General features: G+C 54.9%; 2 protein-coding genes across 2 annotated transcripts; one reads left to right on the top strand and one right to left on the bottom strand.

Moving 5' to 3' along the window:
- Positions 1–2015: 2015 nt before the first annotated feature.
- On the bottom strand, positions 2016–7939 carry VOLCADRAFT_95623 (uncharacterized protein; the record flags this gene model as incomplete). The annotated part of the gene is made up of 12 exons (XM_002954748.1): positions 2016–2082; positions 2468–2551; positions 2992–3194; positions 3845–3943; positions 4284–4490; positions 4681–4834; positions 5657–5858; positions 6172–6331; positions 6723–6785; positions 6981–7055; positions 7342–7615; positions 7782–7939. 12 exons carry the CDS (start codon positions 7937–7939, stop codon positions 2016–2018), a joined length of 1746 nt encoding a protein of 581 aa, XP_002954794.1.
- Positions 7940–8558: 619 nt separating this feature from the next.
- pyk3 (pyruvate kinase) lies at positions 8559–16142 on the top strand (the record flags this gene model as incomplete). The annotated part of the gene is made up of 13 exons (XM_002954697.1): positions 8559–8708; positions 8778–8885; positions 8996–9028; positions 9123–9232; positions 9546–9747; positions 10463–10528; positions 11186–11343; positions 11690–11828; positions 12454–12541; positions 13009–13154; positions 13534–13752; positions 15158–15316; positions 16005–16142. The coding sequence occupies exons 1-13, from the start codon at positions 8640–8642 to the stop codon at positions 16140–16142; spliced, it is 1635 nt and encodes a 544-aa protein (XP_002954743.1). The 5' UTR covers positions 8559–8639.
- Positions 16143–19424: the final 3282 nt, after the last annotated feature.

The raw sequence follows: 19424 nt of genomic DNA on the forward strand, positions 1-19424 counted from the left end.
CAGGTCCTCTCAGGAAAAGGTGTAACAGTCTACTACCAGATGCTTATGTTATAAGCTGAGCAGCTGGCTTGCCCCGGGCGCGGCCTTGTGCAAATGCTATCATATTGGCCACCTGGAACAACTCCAAGCAATTCAACGACACAGCACAACTTGTCATCGTTATATTTTCTTACTTCTGTTCTAGGTGGTACAATTCTTGTTTCAGGTGCGTTTGGGGTCCATGTGACGGTTGTCGAAGCGCAAAACCGCTTCGCATAATAACCTGCAATCTGAAGGATCAAGCTTAAATTATGAGCATAATCGCTTTTAGTTCGCGTAGTTAACCACGGCTTGCCTGGCGTTTGGCAGGCACTGCCAGATTTGCACGGGGCACTGCCAAAGGGAAGTCGTAGAGACATCCCTCAAAGCGCACGCAGCAGCGTAAGCTGGGTGCTTCTTAGAGGAAGTGCGTGGCTGCTCTGACGGCACCGGATAGCGCATTTTATCTTTTTCCTCTACCTAGGTCTACCTCAAGCTCAAGTTCAGACCTAAGTGGCAGGCCCAATTCACGCTGCCCGCACCGCCATCTACCGCTTTACCATCGTAGTCTTTTCCCTTTAACTTTTATCATAGCTATTTGTTCAATAATCCTGAGGATTTGTGGTAGTCCGCGATCCGATAGAATTATTATGCAGAATACAGTAAGCGATTCTGAGCGCTTTGCGCCTAGTGACCCTTTCAAGTCCCTATAATGTAACTTGCCAACGATATGATACTTCACAGCCACGGTTGTGTTCCAATCTAGGAAGCAAAACAAGTCCACGAAGTCGTAGAGGAAGGCGTGCCTTCCTATGTAGATTACACTCTCAAGAACAACTGTCCAAGATGCACTTCTGTCCAAGTGGACTTTACTCGTTTGTTTCAACTTCCAACCAAATCAGCACATCGTCGTTTTGCCGTCCGGTAGCATCGAGTAGGGCTAAGGGCATCTTTCCTTATACTCACAGCACGCTGACAAACTAACGCTGACGTACGGTAAACGCACTCATCCCATGCACACGTGCGTCCCAGAAACTCAACGACACAAAGAACGCAAACTCCAAACTTCTCCCCAAGTGCCCTCCCAACCCCTACACAGTCCTTGTTTTCCGGTTTCCGTTATCCGTTACCGGTTATAGTTATAGTCCGATTCTCCCCGATTCCCCTTCCCTCCAGCTTTTCCCGTCCCAACACACGACGACCACCAGTGCTATGCTTTCCTTACGTTAATCGGGTTTCCCGCCTTATTCTTTCTCGTGGCTCAGTTCCTTTCCTTGCAGCCCAAGGGCCGAGTGGTCCACGCGGGATTGGACGGCAAGACGTCGCCGTCATCGCCGCCATGATCATCGCCATGAAGGTCCATGCCGCCTCCGTGCACACGCACTACCAACTCCCAAACACACATACACACCAGCACCTCACGAGATACACTCACCCCACAACCGCACCTATTCAACTTACACAAACCAACAGAAGATAACAACAAAGACAACAATTAAACTACCTCTAAACTACCCCTTCATTCCACATAAGGATACTGCTACCTCAACAAACTGCTATTTTTACAGGTCGTATATTGTACACAATCGCAACCATCTTGTCGTCATCCTGCTCTGGGTTTTCGTGTCAGGGAAACCAGGACCTGGGGTCCAGGGGGGCCCCAGATGGTCGGTTCATCTCCCCCATGACGAGGTGGCGGCGGGTGGCATTGGTGGTAGCAGAAGGCAGGGGGCTATTACCAAGAGGCCGAGGAGATACGAGTGAAAAAGCTACCGGTTACCGCCTCTCGCGCCGCCCTCCCCCAATCCAAACGGAGTTCGGTCGGGAGATGGAAGGAGAAATGCCACACACACACACACGCGCGCGCGCGCATACACACACACACACATGCGCGCACACTCTGTCCACCTTACTCATGTACCATGCTCGCCAGTATAGTTCTGCCAGCTGACCACGATCCATGTATCCTACATACATACAAGCGGACATCTCGTATCCTACGGCTGAACCTTGTGGTGAGGTAGGCGACGAGAGGAAGCTGCATATATCCGCAGCAAAAAAGTACTGAGGGGGAGCGGCATCGCGTGAGCGGGTGATCAGCCGAACGTGGGTATCGGAGCCAGATCAGACCGGCGGCCCTCCTCGGGCTTCTCCTTTTCTCACCTCTCCGCGCCGCAAGGGTCAGATCGCCACCATATATCGACACATCGCACATTCTTTCCCCTGCTTCAGCTGCTTTCGACCTTTCCCCGCTCTTCCCATGCCTCTCTTCCTCCTCCCCCTCTCCTCCCCTCTCTTTTCCTCATCATCCTGCTGCTCTTTCAACCTCCCCCTCTCCACCTCCCCCTCTCCACCTCCCCCTCTCCACCTCCCCGTCTCCACCTCCCCCTCTCCACATCCCCGTCTCCACCTCGCCATACCCCTCAGCCCCCCTCCAGACAGCCCTCACAGCACGTATCGCGACAGGTCCTGCTTCTTCAGCAGGTCGTCCAACTTCCGGTGTACGAGCTGCTCGTCCACAACGTATTCGTACCTGTACGTGCGCAACCACAGGGCAAAGAGGCGGCAACGAGTGAGTCCTGTTTCTGCACTGGTAGGTTCCCTTCATGGACGATGGCGCACAATATTTACTACAATATTATTTACGCAGAAGCTTTTAAGCTTCTGCGTAATCGTGAATGCGTAAGCTGATAGTTAATGGTCACTTATACTTAGCCAAACCACGAATGACGCGCCTGCCATCCAAACGACGTTAATGCCAAAAAAAGAAAGTAAAGCAGCAAGGGAAGGAACGCAATGGAAGACGAAGGACAGGAAACAAACACCCAACGCTGTTCGCTTTCCCACAACCCCACGTACCCGCGACAACATTAGGAGAGCAGCAGCCGTACAACCGCTGCCACACAACAGTAACAGCAGCATAGCAGCAGCATAGCAGCAGTATTATTATTACCCCCCTCTCTCCCCTCTCACGTTTGCCGTCCCTCCCTCCTCGCCTCCGCCACCCGCTCCGGAGCTCCAAAGCTGATGTCCGCCAGCACCCTCTCCAACACCGTGTGTAGCCTCCGGGCCCCGATATTATCCAGCAGGCGGTTAGCTTGCTCAGCCAAGGTCGATATAGCGCGAATGGCGCCATCCGTGAACACCAGCTGGACAGCCTCCGTGGCGAGAAGCTCCTAAAGGGCATAGGGAGGAGGGAGGGAGGGAGGAACGGGGAAATGGAAAGGGAGAGCAGGAGGGGTAAGGCGAACCACTGGCGAATGGAGCAGGAGGATACCGAGGATAGACGGGTAGAGCAGGAGGGGGCGAGGGAGGGCAAGGGGGAGAGTGAGGGGCAGGAGGAAAGGGCATAGCGGAGAGTGAGGGAGGGGAAGCCCGTTCGACATCGGGAGGGGGGTGATATGCACCTGCATGAAGATGAGGAAATGGGGGTTACACGGGTGGAGTGAGGAAAGGAAAAAGTGAGGAAAGGAAAAAGTGAGGAAAGGAAAAAGTTGAGGAAAGGAGGGTTTGGGAGCACTGGAGGCAGACGGGCCCGGTGTGAAAACCTATTTATGGTTGCCGCCGGGAGGACTTCCAACTCCTAACAAACTATAACCGCCCAACTGAAGGTGGGATGGGGAAAGTGAAGAAACGTGGCAAGTCGGGTGAGGGCAAGTGGGCTGTCGACTTTTAAAAGAGATCAACAAACGCTGTTTCCCCCCCCCCCCTTTCTCCAAAACCGCCTTACATGGTCAGGCTCCTACATCCTCCCCCTTTCACCCCTTCTCTATTTGCCCTGATTTCCCCAATTCCCCCCCCAATTCCCCCCCTCCGTACCCCCCACCTGCTGCTGCCGCAACATATTGTTTTGCGGTTCCGTGAGGATGCGGTAAAAGTCCTCGGCCGTAAGGCCCTTGAGCTCCACTCGGATGGGAAGGCGACCCTGAGGACGAGAAGGAGGAGGACGGGGAGTGGATGGGTCAAGGGGCGGACCGGCAAACGGAAGGGGGGAAGGAGGAGGGATGAATGCAAGACGTAAAAGCTGCTCTCAACTGCTCCGGGGAGATGGTGTGGGGAGATAGGGGCTCCGGAAAGGCGACGAGGCGAGAGGGAGGAGACAAGGAACGGGGTTTCACGGGGCTTCAATTAAAACTCAAGGAAGCTCCAGGGGGGTTTGCACACACAGATCTGTGGCCCCAAAACCCAAACCCCCCGCTTTCCCTCCGTTCCCCCCCTTTCCTCGTTCCCTCTCCCCCCCCCTTTCCCCCCGCCCTGCGCCGCACCTGCAGCTCCGCCAGCATGTCCGACGGCTTGGCTGTGTGGAAGGCTCCCGAGCAGATGAACAGCACGTGTTCAGTGGACACGTTGCCGTGCTTGGTGGGCACCACACTGCCTTCAATGATGGGCAGCAGGTCTCTCTGGACCCCCTCGCTGGAGACACCGCCACCCGTCACCACGCGGCCGCTGCTGGGGTCCACAATCTTGTCGATCTGGTGGTGGTGGTGGTGGTGGTGGTGATGGTATTGGTGATTCGGGGGGGGGGGGAGGGGAAATGAGGTGAAACAGGTACGCGTGCCTGGGTGCTGGGGGTGGGTAGATGGGTAGGTGGAGCTTTATGCAAAATACCTCCTACCTCCTCCTCCGGCTGCCCCCTCCCCTCCCCTCCCCTCCCCTCCCCACCTCGTCAATGAACACTATTCCGTCCTGCTCCGCGGCCCTGATGGCCTCCCGGGTGACCTGGTCGCTGCTGAGCAGCTTCTCAGACTCGGCCTCCTCTAGCAGGGACCGCGCCTCCGAAACCTGACACAGGGCCAAGTACGACGGAAAAAGTAGGCTAGAAGGGGGAGAGGGGAGGGTAATAACCTCATGCAGGTGTGAAGGAAACAAGCGCCGAGGTCCAAAGCAGCCCCTGGAGCCGTGTCTGTGTGTCTGTGTCTGTGTGTCTGTGTCTGTGTGTCTGTGTCTGTGTGTCTGTGTCTGTGTGTGTGTCTGTGTGCGTGTGTGTGTGTGTGTCTGTGTGTGTGTCTGTGTGTGTGTCTGTGTGTGTGTGTGTGTGTCTGTGTGTGTGTGAGAGAGAGAAAGACCCAAGTAGACAAAATCGAAGTCCCATGCACCCACCGGAACCAGTCGGGTGCGGGGGGGGGGGGAGGAAGACGAACCGCATACGGGGATACCCCGAGGCATCGGGGAAAGTACAGACGGCAGCTACGCGTGAAGCTATACCCCCGCCCTCCTCCACGGAATCATACATATATACAGATATATAGGGTTTGGCACTACTGGTAAGGCGCGACCATTGCCCCCGGGAGATCCCGGGATCGATAAAATCCTTCCGATGGCGGAAGGTATTGCGCCCCTAGTTGATGGACGGTGGTGACCTGGGATAAGGTTAACCTGCGAGCCGACCAGGAACGGAGTTGGGCCGCTGTCGACCCGGCAGATTCCGTTGTATGCTGGTGGTGGGTGCGGAACCTGAGCGATCCACTGAGAAGTTGACTAGGGTGACTGGATGAGGGTGCCCCGAAATACCGGGGAAGGCAGGGTTTCGCAGGGTAGCTGCCACGGGCGAAGATACACCCCCCTGTTTCACACATACATACATACATACGCACCTTGAGTGTCTTCTTCCCACCCGCCGCCCCCCGACCGCCCCCACCGGACCCCGAGCCGCCCCCCAGCCCCCCCGGGGAGGGGCCGCCAAAAGCCCGGTCCGGTCGCGCAAACAGCTTTCCAGCAGGATACACCGCCGGGGCCAAAATCCAGCTGGCCGCCAAATCCGGATCCACCACCGGCGCCGCTGGATCCGGATCCATCCAGCAGCGCCGAGTCGATCTCCACGTGGGTGTCGTCCAGCTCCCCTNCCGAGGTAGGCGGGAGGGGAGGGGGGGACGGGGGGAAAGGGGGGAAAGGGGGAGTAATACGAACCATTGGCGAATGGAGCAGATACAAAAGATAGACGGGTAGTCCAGGAGGGGGCGAAGGTGGCGGGTGTGGGTATGTGTTTCAGACAACTAGCATGCAGACCAGATTCCAGGCGCGAGGACCGGGACAGAGGGGGGAAATCAGGGTGTGATTAACGGCTGGCTCGCCACTTCCCCGCCTACCCCGACTCCGTCACTTAAATAAGAAACACACACACACACTCCCCCCCCCGCCCCCCCCCCCGCTCACCCCGCTTGTACATCTCCCGGAACATCCCCAAGGTGTCCGAGCTGGCATGTTGACCCACAAGGGCCCGCAGAATGATGGCCTCGGCGCGGCGGGACGAGTGCTCGGCCAGCCGGTCCTTGGCACGTTGCCGTACAAGTACGAGCGCCGCCTCCACCAAGTCCTGCGGGAGCGCGTGTATGAAGATGTGTGTGTATCTCGCATGTCCGCATTGCGGGATGGGAATGGGGGGGGATTGGTGATCGCGGCAGAGGGATTGGGGGTTGGGTGGGGGAAAGCGCCGGTGTGTGTGTGTGTGTGTGGAATGGGGAGTTCGGCCAATACCCCCCAATAGGGGCATGCCTGATGGGAAACGATGCGGGCCAGGAGGGTCCCCACACACACCCGTGTGGCCCCCACCCCCAGATCTCCTTCCTTTTAAACGTTGTGTCGTACCCGTCTTTCATCCCTGGGCTGATGCCGTACAGTGCACATACACACTTGTGACTCCGCCCTGTCCCCCCCTCCGCCCCCCCCTCGGCGCCCGCCCCCGCCCATGCAGCCAACCCACGCACCTTGATAATCTCCTCCACATCTCGCCCCACATAGCCCAGCTCCGTGTATTTCGTGGCCTCACCCTGGAAAGCGGGGGGGGGGGAGACGAACCCCGAACCGGGGGGGGGGGCAGTCATGAGGGTGCTGGTGTGTTTCGGGGGGTGCTTATCTGGTTAAAGTTACTCTAGTGCACCGTTATCGCCTGTTTCATGCCCGTGGCGCAGATTACTTAAACACTACATACATACATACATACACACACACACGCATACTCGCACCTTGACAAAGGGTGCATCTGCCAGCTTGGCCAACCGCCTCGCCACCTCTGTCTTGCCGCATCCCGTAGGACCCACCTGCAAAGGAAGGAATGTGCCGTACACATGGTCGTACATACAGAAGCATGTCGTACTGTCGTATAATAATCTGATTTTACCGGGCCTATGTCCGCGACCACGTACAACCATAGAGGACCCTAGGGCGATGTGACCCACATCAACCGAGGGAAATCGACCGTCGTACACACTGAAGTTACGTCAGCACATAGTCCCGGAATACATATCCATGCGCAATGCTTCCTTCTTGGTATTCAGTACTTTACAATAAATCTGATCGATTTGTGATAATGCCGTTCCCACCCACCATTAAAATGTTCTTAGGCATAATCTCATCCCGGAATGTCGCCGGCTCCACGCGCTGCCGCCGCCAGCGGTTTCGGAGCGCCACCGCCAATGCACGCTTGGCAGCCGCCTGGCCCACAATGTACTTATCGAGGGCTGCCACGATGGCTGCGGGCGTAAGGCCCTCTCGGCCGTCGCGGCTGTCCTCCCACAGCCCCGCCGCCAGCGCTGCCAAGCTGAGAGATTCCAGGTCCGCCCCGGGGGGCCTGGCGGCAGCGGCGGCTTGCAGCCCCCGGCTGAAGATGGTGGAGGGGGCGGAGAGGGCTGCGGGAAGACAGAGGTGGATAGACAGGGGGAAGAGGGCCGCGGCGGACGAGGCGAGGGGACGGCTGCCTGCTGAGGGCGCGCGGGTCCAGCTAGTAAGTGCGTGGAAGCTCCGGCGGTTTGTGGCGCTGTCGTGACTTGCGATCGCGACGTCGTGGTTGCTGCTGGTGCTGCATCTGGAGGTTGAGAACCTTGTCGTTGTTCTTGTTGTTATATGGATGTCTTGTGGCTGGTGCTGAGCTTGATGGTGATGATGGTTGGCTGGGTCCACGGAGATGAAGACGTCTTGGTGCCATGGAAGTTGGTGCAGGATTTGGGAAGCCGCAGCACCAAGTTCCGTTGTTGTCCCGAAGGGTGTTACTGTCGCGGAGGCTTTGAAGCCCCGCAGGACACCGGTTGCTGCCGTATTTGCCATGAAGTTGCCGAGCTGTGTGAGCGGAGGGGCGTCTCAGCCGAAAGGACTGGTACCGAAACTGTTGATGCGCTGCCGAATGCGCTGATAATGTCGACCCTGCTACTTTTGCTGCTGTTTGCTACCGTAAACCGGGAGTATCGGTGAGATTTCACTAGCTACGGATAACAGTAGCAGCATGTGCTGTATTAAATTATGAAACATATAAATTTGAGTTCGATAGCTCTTCCCAGCAGAGAGCGACCATAGAGAGCCAGGCGCGGTAGTTTGGAAGGAAGTGCTCCAACACAAACCGTCCGTCGAGTACTACTGCTAATTTCAAACCTTAGAGAATTAGATATACGTGGCCGGGTCTCTGCTTAGCAACGAGTGCTCTGTCCCAAAAGCCGAGGACTGTTGTACGGCAAAGACGATCAGACGACCGTTTCTCGTGGCTGTGCCCCTTAAAGCCTCACAGGGTACTAAGTTTGGGTACTCATTGCGTCACTACTTTCTGTTGTGTGCATCTGGGCTGTTAATTGTCTTAGGTTCGAAACGCTTATAGAGAACAGTGCGGCGCACAGGCGCCCAGGGCGAAAGGAGCCATGGATTCCGTGTTGGCGCACCATACGTCTTTCTTCCATCCTCCAAAGAGCTTCCTTAGCATTCTCGAGGTGAGGGGAATATGCGCCGCCGACGCCCTCTGTCGCTGGAGCTGACGAATGCCGAGCTGCGCTCTGTAGGAGGACAAGGACCTGCGCGTGCCTGCGTCGACCAAGCTGGGATGTACTCTCGGGCCCCAGACTCGCACCGTTGAAGTCCTGGAGCAGCTCCTATTGGCTGGCATGACGGTCTGTAACGCCTACGTGTACAATGGCGTTTTGCTTGCTGTCTCTAGTCGAAATGCGAAGCCCGACTAGCGCCTAGTTTCCCCTCACGTTCAATTTCCTTTTTTCTGTAGGTGGCGCGTTTCGATTTCAGCTGGGGCAGTATGGTGAGTATGTCTAACTGGGCGTCGAGGGCTCAACGCCTGTCAAACCAACTGACACCGCAAACATCGCTGTTGCTATGCGTTATGCGTTTTACAGGATTATCACCAGGAGACTCTGGACAATCTCCGCATCGCAATGCGCAACACCAAACGCCTGTGCTGCACGATGCTTGACACCATGGGCCCTGAAATCATCGTCCTGAACAGGTATGTCCCACACGGCCGCCAAACACTCTTCACCCAGAAACGGAAGTTTCTGTCTCCAACGTTCGCCTTTAAAAAGGTTGTACCTTAATTCCATCCCGACCAGCCTATCCCTCATTCTGCGAATTTACGCAACCCTATTGCAAACGGTCGCTGGCATAATGTCCCTCCTCCATTCCTATCATCCATTTTTCCTCTTCATCCTTTTCTCCTTTATGTTCCTCTTCACGACTTTCCACCGCCTCTAAGAATTGACTTCTTCAGATAATCAACATGGCCCATACCTTTTCTTTTATTTATCTTGGACTTCTCCCAGGCCTGAGCTGCCCATCAGCCTCACCGCGGGTCAGACTCTGACGCTCACGTGCGACAAGTCTGTGGCGGCCTCAGCCAGTACGCTGCCCATCTCCTACCCCAGTCTGGCTGGTACGGGTCTGGCACCCGGCAGCCAGGTCTTCGTGGGACAGTACCTCTTCACCGGATCAGAGACGTCGTCCGTGTACCTGACCGTTCAGGAGGTCGGTATTGCGGTGTGGGAGTGTGAAGGGTGTGTTGGACGTGTTGTTCTTCTTAAGGCTGCGTGGACTGGAAGTGGAAAGCGTGGGGATGTGCACGGTGTTACGTACGGCCTCGGCTTGATGTGGGATGCTGAAGAGGTTGCGGTTTTAGGGTGTGGGATGTGTTTTAAAGTGGTAGGGGAAGGGATGTCGTGTGGCTGGTGGGGTATTTTGGGATCTGGAGTTTCGTGTTGGGTGGGTTTCGGAGTCATGCGACGTGACGAGGGCTTCGGAGCGGGGGGCGGGATGGATTGGTGAGCATGTAGTGGAAAAGCGCGGTAGTGAGGGAGGAAGGGAGGGGGGGAAGGGAGGGAGAGAGAGACGAAGCACAGTCGAGTGAAATTGGCTCCAGGGAGGCAGGGAGGGAGAGGGGTGTGATGTGCGGCCCTGGTCTTCCCCGGTGAGTTTTGTATGTAGAGCGATAAAGGGAGTGAATGCGGGAGGATGGAAGGAGGGAGGGAGGAAGGGAGAAGGCCAGTAGTTTGGGGGCCGCGATGGTGGGGGAACTTTCCTCCCTGTCCAGTGGGCCCACCACATGTTACGAACAGATGCACCGCATGATGCACACCTTTATGACAAGTTGTGTGTTTTTCGTGTCCTCTGTTCCTTATTCTGTGTGGGCCCCCCCTCCCCCCAAATATACACAAACATACACTTGTGGCACCCGTGTCTTCAGGTTCGCGGGGATGAGGCGGTGTGCACGTGCAACAACAGCTGCGTCCTAGAGGGCCTGGCACTGACGGTGAGGAGGAGGGGTGATGTACGACATGTATACGGCATTATACCACCACAATTCACATGGACCAAACGGGGTTGCCAGGGTGAATGGGAAGGTAGTCGAAAGAGCCGCATGCGGCTCGGCAGCGAATTTATTGTCGATGCTGAGTGGGGTTGACGTAATCCAGCGGATGATTGGCGGTTGATTGGCGGTCCTCGCCGATGTGCGGTAACGGTGACAATACTTTATTATCAAAAGCAATACAGTAAGAAAATTTTGATCTTGTGCATTACCGAATTGTTTGATAAAAATCAGATTGATTAAAATAAGGTAACAGCTATGTGAACCTCATAAAAAGATGCGTTTGCTGTATGCCGCATGGTAATGGGAATACCTAGCTCGTTTCCCTGGTGGGTAAATGGAAATGCCGGTGTACCGTAAAGCCGAGCGCGAGTGGGCCCCACACGACGGGACGGGCTGTAACAACTCCGCCCCCCCCAACTCCTCCCCCCCAGCCCACCGCGTTCATGGTGTATGTCCCCCTTTGTTCATAACCCTGCTTATCCCACCAACTAGGGACTTCTGATACTACTTTTACGCTAGCATTCCAAGTAGCTCCGAGGAAGGGATTCCCCCTCTTGCACCTTGCCATCTTGCCATTTCCCCCCCCCCCCGTCGCAGGTTCATATTGCACACATGCGCAACGAGGCGCCCATCCTGGCGGATACGGACCTTGCGGCCATTCGGCAGTGGGGCAGTGTCAACAAGATTGATTACGTGTCGGTGTCCTTCACTCGCAACGCCGCGGATATTAAGGTGGTACGACAGGTCCTGGACAGGTGAGATTGCGTTTGGATGTATGTATGTATGTATGTTACTTGTGCCAGCCACCTGCCATATGTGTGTATGTATGTGTGTATGTATGTATGTATGTATGTATGTATGTATGTGGTGCGCGTGTATGCGTGCGCGTGCGGGGAGATCGAGCTGTCCAAGCGGCGGAGGAAGAATGTAGAATGGAATTGGTATCTCAGCAGCAAGAGCGGCTCGGGTTGTGGTTTTCTGTGCGGCTTTGCTGCTCCGATCATTAGACTACACATCGCCACATGCTTGCATGTCCCCCGTTTCCTTGCCCTGGCAGCAGCTTCAATCGTGTGTGGTTCGTCCTTTCCCCCGTTTCCTCAGCTGCGGTCTTGCCCAGACTCGCGTCATGGCCAAGATAGAGAACATGGAGGGCTTGCTCAACAGCGTCGAAGTCATGGAGGCCGCCGATGCCGTACTGCTGTCGCGAGGCAACCTCGGTATCTGCCTGGATGCGGAGAAGGTGGGGGGGGAGGGAGTGGGCTGGGGGGTTTCGGAGCAAGGGTCGGTGAGGAGGATGAGAGCGTGTGCGGGGGGGGGGTCGCCGGTTGGGTTCTAGGGCCCGGCGTGTTTTTTCCAAATCCAGAGAAATTGGTTTCGGGGGTCGGTGGGCGGTGTGTGGTCCTAGTGTGGTGTTTGTGGGGGGGGGAAAGGAGGCGCAATCAGGTGCGTGTGTGTGTATGTGTGCGTGTGTGTGTATGTGTGCGTGTGTCTGTATGTGTGTGTTGCGTGCGTCACTGAATGTGGTGTGCGCGCTTTGGGCGCTGGAGGGGGAGGGGGCTAGAGGGAAGATTCATGGTTACCGTGAAGGGGAGTCGAATTGGGCGGAGGGTCCCGAGTCTAATGGAGATGCCAGGTGGTCACGTTTTAGAAGGTGCACACACGCACACACACATGCGCGAACAAGCTAAGAAACGTGTGCGTCATATGTGCTATTCGGCCTGACAGATTTGTATGAAGATTAAAAAATACAAAGTCGAGCGAAAGGCTAACTGTCTAATCTGTTTGAGCTTTCTAACCTCTTCGGCCCGTGTGCCTACCTACCTACCTACCAGTCTGTCTGTCTGTCTGTCTGTGGACTCCTCCAGATGTTTTTGGCCCAGAAGAAGCTCCTCCGCGCGTGCAACCTGGCGGGCAAGCCTGTGATGGTGACGCGTGTCGTGGACACCATGACAGGTGCGCCTTGCGGGCCTCGTTAGACCCTAGTAACATATATATAACGGGTGGGGGCGGCGCTGTGTTTATTGCATTGTTTAGCGTAATTACGCTAGACATTATTGTGTGTGCGTCTGAGGGTGAACGAAGAAGGCCGGACGCGGTGATGTCTTCTAGGTAGGCATTGTAAGAGTGAGGGAGTGTGTGTGTTTATATATTTCTTTGCATATCGCTCCGGGGCCCTGACACTGGCCAGGGGTCACCTAACCGTAATGCAACGGGAACGACGGCCGGTATGTGTGTGTGTGTGTTTATCTAAGCTCTTCCTACTGGTCAATTCCTAGTGGTCAATTCGAAATTCGCAGCCCACAGGCTGACGTTCCAAACGTTCATAAAACCATAAAACCTGGCGCCTTCTCGACTCGGCCCACCTTTCCCCGCCCTCCTTTCCCCCGGGGTTACCGCGCAACCGCACTCTACACTTCCAGACGCACCTCGCCCCACCCGTGCCGAAGCAACCGATGTGGCCAATCTGGTTTTGGACGGCGCGGACGGCATTCTGCTGGGCTCCGAAACCTTCCGTGGCAAGTACCCCGTACAGACGGTACAGACGGTGCTGGCCATCTGCAAGCAGGTCCGTCTCCGCGTGTGCGCGACTCTGTGTGTATGGGAGGGGGAGAAGGAGGGGGAGAAGGGAGGGAAGAATGGGGAGATCAGGTAAAAGAGGCGAGGCATGGAAAAGACGAATGTGTGGGTTTGGCCCAGCTTGAGATCCTGTTTATTTTGTGCGGGTGGGCGAGCTACCTGTGCGAGTGTCTCAACAGAGCTGAACATATTTTACTCGATCGCCGCGTGTTTTCCTATTCCCGTGTTTTTTCTCTAGTTTCTTTGGTATTTTTTTCAAAAGATTTCCATTTTTTTATTTTTAGTCTTGTACATGTGATAATACGTGAAGTAATATTTTTGCGACAACAAATGTTTTGTTTTGCTCGCCCTGGATTTTTATTACGTAGGCTGAGCTGTGCTTCGACAACCAGTCGTACTACCGCTCCCTCATGGAGTACTTTGGCTGCTACACGCTACACCCCAACCTGGGCAAGAGGGAGGCACTCGCCTCATCGGCAGTACGCGCCGCCGCCAAGATCAACGCCGCGCTAATCATTGTCTTCACTGTCACGGGTCAGACGGCGCGTCTGGTCGCAAAATACAAGCCCGCGTCGCCCATCCTCACGGTACGGCATCTTTTTAAACCTGTCCGGCTATCATCTACGCTGTCATTGCATTGCGCGTGTTTTCCCCGGAGGTTGCTGGGTAATGGTGTGGTGGCGGTGGTGGAAGCGCGGGTTACGTGGTGCGGTTGGGGTTTCGGGAGGTCGAGGGGTCGGTGGTTTGTGTGAGGACGGGTTGTGGCGCGGTGGCGGCGATGGTGGTGGCGGTGGCGGCAGCGGCGGTTGCTTCGTGTACAGCAGAAGACGAGCGACGAGTGACGTCACCCTCTTTTAGTTAGTAGTGAGTGACTGGCGGCACCGCGGGTGGGCGGAATACGGTGGTGGCGGCGGCGGATGCATCCATGAGCCGCTCCGGGGCCGAATTAGGGCCTAAACCAGCGCTTCAGGCCTATATAGTACACAACACCTCGCTGTTCCCCTTGCCCCGCTGGCCCTCCTCCTCCCTGGGGCACTCGCCGCCGCCGCCGCCGCTGCTGCTGCCGTCGCCTTCTCGGCCGCCATCATCATCCTACGCTACCCACCACCCCATCACTACCCGCCACCCCACGCGCGGATCGTACAAACCGCCGCGGTCGCCGCCGTCACGTCGCCGTCACCATACCGCCGTACCTTGCGCCGTACTATCTGTCCGCGAACACACTCACGACGGCCTTCATCCATGACGCGTCATCCGCCATGCCACCGCCACATTGGGGTTTCTTTTCATACATAATAAATACTTTGAAAAAGGTGGTTTGCGGTGACCCTCATGCCGCACGGGCTCATAACAACGACCGTTATAGCAGTACGGGTTACAACCGCAGTTCCTCTGACGGGGGGGAGGAGGACGGCAGCGGCGGAGTAGATGCGGCTGCCGCTGCGGCCGCGGGGGCTGCTCAGGCGGTGCAGCCCAATCCGCAGGTGGATGGATGGTTTTGTAGTACGGTGTCCTGCGTACGACACTACGTACGAGCACAAAAAAACGGTGCAAAGCATGATGAGCATTTTGTGACACATGGGCGCAACCAGCACAACGACTTGCCGTACTCTGTACGTTTTGTGTTTTCCTACCGCGCGTCGTTCTGCCGCTTCTTTGCCGCACCATTCGGTTCTCCTCCTCGTCCTCTCTTTTTATACCCCCCTTCACCCTGCTGTCGAGCTGTCATTAATTTTCCCACTTTCCATTTCCCATTTTCCGCTTCCCATGCCATCTCAATGTACAATAATGACAAAACCATGACAAAAAGCACACCATCAATCGTAACCAACCAGCGTGTCTTCACCTCCAATAATTATATACCCTCAGACAAGACTCTAGCTAGGCTCAGCTTCCCTCAGACAAGACTCCTCCTCTTCCTCCTCCATCCCCTCCCATCTTTTTCCCTTTCCCTCCCATCTTTTGCCCTCGCCTATACATGACATGGCACAGGTGGTCTGCCCGGACATCAAGTCCGACGGCCTGAAGTGGACGCTGATGGGCGAGGTGCAGGCGCGGCAGTGCCTCCTGTACCGCGGTGTGCTGCCCATTATGGCGGACCCCGACTTCTCTCTCCCCGGCGGCGCCATACTCGACTATGCCATCTCCTACGTAGGTCTCTGCTGTGCGCGTAGAGTCCTTGGTAGTTCTTGGTAGTCCTTGGTAGTTCTTGGTAGTCCTTGGTAGTTCTTGGTAGTCCTTGGTAGTTCTTAAGAGTAGTTCTTAGCTCCGCCACTTTATCTCCAAGAAAGCATTGGTAAAATAATTTAGTGGAATATGCCCTAGTAAGTAGGGCTGTTACTAAAAGTAAAACATGAGCAATATCAGCTACACGGTGGGCGAGCACAGATGGCAGCTAAGTTTAGAATTGTTAGGTGTGTAGTGTTTTGCGCACATGACTAGACATGATTAGGACCCCCATAGCCTGCGGCCCCTTTGAAGGTCTCCCCCCCCCCATTGCTCTCTCAAGATATATTCATTTGAATTGAATTGTTACAGAGTGGGAGGCTTCTGGGCCATTTGAACACAAGATATATGTAGGAGGCCCCCCCCCTAGGTTGCACCTTTTTGGAGAGTGTAACGCAACTCCAGAAGGTGATGTAACGCACGCATATGTGCACACACCGAATAGTGCGGTGTAAGCAGCTGTTCAGAACGTGATGACGGGTTATTTCGGGTTTTGGTATTTGATTGTCGATTGTTTCTTTTACCGTCATATTAGCTCCGTCATTTTTTCTTCCCTGCCTGGTCTGCGCTTATTACCCCGCTCTTCATTCGGCATCTTCATTCACCCCGGCAGGCTAAGCAGGCGGGTATGGTCAAGTCGGGCGACAAGGTGGTTGTGAGCCAGTGCCCTCGTACCGGCTACAGCGACGTGATGGAGGAGGCTGGCGTAGTCAAACTCATCACTGTGGATGACCACCTGGTCCCAAAGTAGGTGGGGAGGGGGGAGGGGGATGGTCCGGGGTGCGACCGGATCGGAATATGAGGGGTGGGGAGGGGATAGAGGTGGTGGGAGAGGAGGAGTTGTGTGTGTGTGTGTTTAAAGGTAAATTGGACGGCGCGAGGTGGTGTACGGCGAGTGTGTAAATGCAGTACATGCAGTACGGCAAGGGGTGTACCGCGAGGTGGTTGCGGCTCCTAGAGGGTTCTGTGACTGTGTGCCCGGATGACGGGGTGTAGGTGAGGGGCTTCCTGACCCGTTTTGGGGGGGTATTTTTGAAATGGTTCTTTGAATCATTTTGGTGGCTATAAAGCGCGCAAGTCCACCTGCAAGCATTAAACGAAACCTTTGCAGTTGTTGTTTTGTTTTTTGTTTTTTGTATATAGGGTCTAGTTTACTAGACCCTATATACAATAAAGAGCGGGGGATATATTTTGTTCATTTTGAGATGTGGTCGTTTTACGTGGCATCATTCGAATTGAGGTATTAACCTGTGCCCGGTGCCACGTCCCTTTTTGCTATCCATTTTATGATGGCCCCCCGCAGCCCTACCATGCGCTTCAACCACCCGCTCTTCGTCATCGGCTCCATGGACCCCCTCACGAAGCAGGACTGAGGGAAACCGGTCGCGCCATCGCTGTCGTACAACTACGCCGTCGCCGTACTTTTCGTACTGCATCCGACCACACATGTGCCCTCCGCCGTCCACGCACACGGTGGTGTCTTATTCGCTTTCGTCAGCGTAAAAAGTTGCTTTGCGTCGTGAGAGGAGGGTGCGTAGTAAGTGCATGTACGACGGGTGTACGGCGTACGGCATACCTTTTTGAAGAAGATAATTTATGTTCGCTAGGCAAAAGGCTTGAGTTGTGATTAGGAGCGGACTGAGAGATGGAGCTGTGTGTAGTTTTGAAACTGATCCCGCTTGTTTGATAATCTTGGGAAAAAAGCGTGTCGCGTCGTGTGGTGTCGTGAAAATCGGTTGCAGCGGTTATATATCGGTTGGCTGGCCGGGGCTTGGCTTGGTGGCGGTTCCGACGCGGCCGTCGTACAAATCTCATGACGCCATGTACTCGAGGGTCGAGACTCTACTCTGTGCCATTACCGCTCACAGCGCGAGAGAGTACATTTTCCTCGTCATTGGTCTAATGGCACTGCCAAAGTTTGGCGCCAAATCAGTGCACTCAGTTTTACACTTGCACACTTTTTTAGTTTTTTGCGGCGGTGCTGCCATTGGCGGAGTGTGTCGTTGCGAATGGCTGGTGTGCTGCTGTGCTGCCATTGGAAGTCCGTCGCTAGCGGATTGGCGCAAGAGGGCATGCATATATACAAGCGCAAGAGGTCGACGATCGACGGTCGGCATATGCCTTGGTCGCGGCGTCGTACAATCAATCGTACAGAGTCACTTTCTGGCATGATCAGGAAACACGAGGTGAAGGTCGTCTGCTTCGGCAACCGGGCATTGGCATCGGGGCGGGGTGGCTTTCATGCCAGAGGGATCAGTCATGAACCTATACAATATAACAGTGGTACAGCTGTACGGCAAAGCACGCCGTACGGCATTGTATGGCGTTGTGAGTTTGCTTTCTAGCTCGACGAGGAGAGGAACTTTCCAACGTTCCTTTTGACTTGTGACTTGTGACGGGCTTATTGTCACTTGAAGGGCATGTTGGAGACCACAATTGGAGGCAGATGGAGTCTAAGGCTAAATAACACAGGTTTGTGGATTTGTGTTCATGGCCACTGGGCATTGACTGGGGTTTATAGCAATGGCTCGAAAGGCGCTGGAATGATGCAAAGATGGACAGTCACGTGGCATCGTCACGATGGTTTGAAGACCTTAATACGGCCGAGAGAAGATGGAAAAGAGGGAGAGAGGAGAGAGAGAAAGAAAGAAACATTTAGCTCTTTCTTTGCCGGTAGGCTTCACATGATTTCCGCTTCCAGGATGCAAGGCAATATCGCGAGGCAAATAGTTGCCTCGAGAGAGGCTGTACAGGCGCTTTGATGATGAGGTGGAGAGGGACGCAGCCAAGGTGCAACGACCGAGGGATGCACTGGCGGGCTTGGAGTTAGAGTTTTGTAAGTCGGTGACGTTTGATCTTCTTACTGAGCGAGTTCTGTATCTTATCGACTTGTCACGATGTGATAGAGGCACCGGTGAAATCCGTTGAGCAGGGCTGGGACGGTCTGCATGAGTGTGTGCCAAAAGAGGAGAGGGAGGGGGAATGCAACGCGTCGGTTTAAGCTGTTTTTTTCGCTTGGCGGCTGCTTGACCCAGTTTGCGCGATGCGCGTTTGGCGACATAGTTGCGCTTTATCACTCACGCGCGGCAGGGATACGTCTTGGCGGGGAAGGCTGTCTGCGATGTGATAAGAAATCCTAAGGGCTTTGTGCGGGCTGCTAGAGGCCCATAATGTTGGTTTTCTCGGATGTACGGCCGTCGGTGGGACGGAAACAGTGTTCAGCTGCGCGGCTCTTGCCGCGCAGATACACGAGGAGATAAAGAACGTTTTTTCTACAAATGGTCGATATTGATTTTCGTTCTTGTAATGATGGAAGAGAATACTGGTGAGCCGGTCTCGCCAAACGCTTGAAGCCATGGCCTCGGGGGTCGGTCAGAGCTGTGGAGGGGATAATTGAACCACCCTCACTGGGCTGCACTATGATGGATCCGACTAGCCGAGGAAAGGAGAGAAAAGCGGGGACGTAATGGGTCTCCGATATGGGTCTTGTACCTTCTGCAGGTTTGAGCTGTGGTAAGAGAACGTATTTTTTGTTTTTTTGTTTTGGAGACGAAATATGCACGTGGTGGGCATTACTCGCGTGCAGATGTGCGATGCGGTAATACAAATACGAAATTAAAAAACATGATACCAAGATTATTTGGCGGTTAACATTCTATTTACCTGGGGATACAAGGAAAAGCGAAAAAGCAGCGTGGATTGCAGAGGCTGGAGAACAGGCCAGCTCTTGGCAGCTACTACTGTCAGGCCGCATCTGGTTGGCTTCAAGTAGTAATGTTGCCGCGGAGCAAGCCGTCAGGTTAAAGCTTAAGCACGTGCGCGTGTCAGGGCGTGTCGGATAGCAAGCTTAGGCACGAGGTTTTATGTTTATCGATGTAGATCGATGAATTTTCGGCTCACAATTCGGGTCCAGTTTTTTTATGGGTAAACCTATCGAGAATCAACGCACACTTGCTTCATATTCTTGGTTGCAGGTACAGGCATGGCTGCCACGGCGTGACTTTCAGCGCAACTGCCACATGGCACAGAGCAG

Source organism: Volvox carteri (genome assembly GCF_000143455.1).
Source record: "Volvox carteri f. nagariensis unplaced genomic scaffold VOLCAscaffold_45, whole genome shotgun sequence".
Classification (NCBI taxonomy): domain Eukaryota; kingdom Viridiplantae; phylum Chlorophyta; class Chlorophyceae; order Chlamydomonadales; family Volvocaceae; genus Volvox; species Volvox carteri.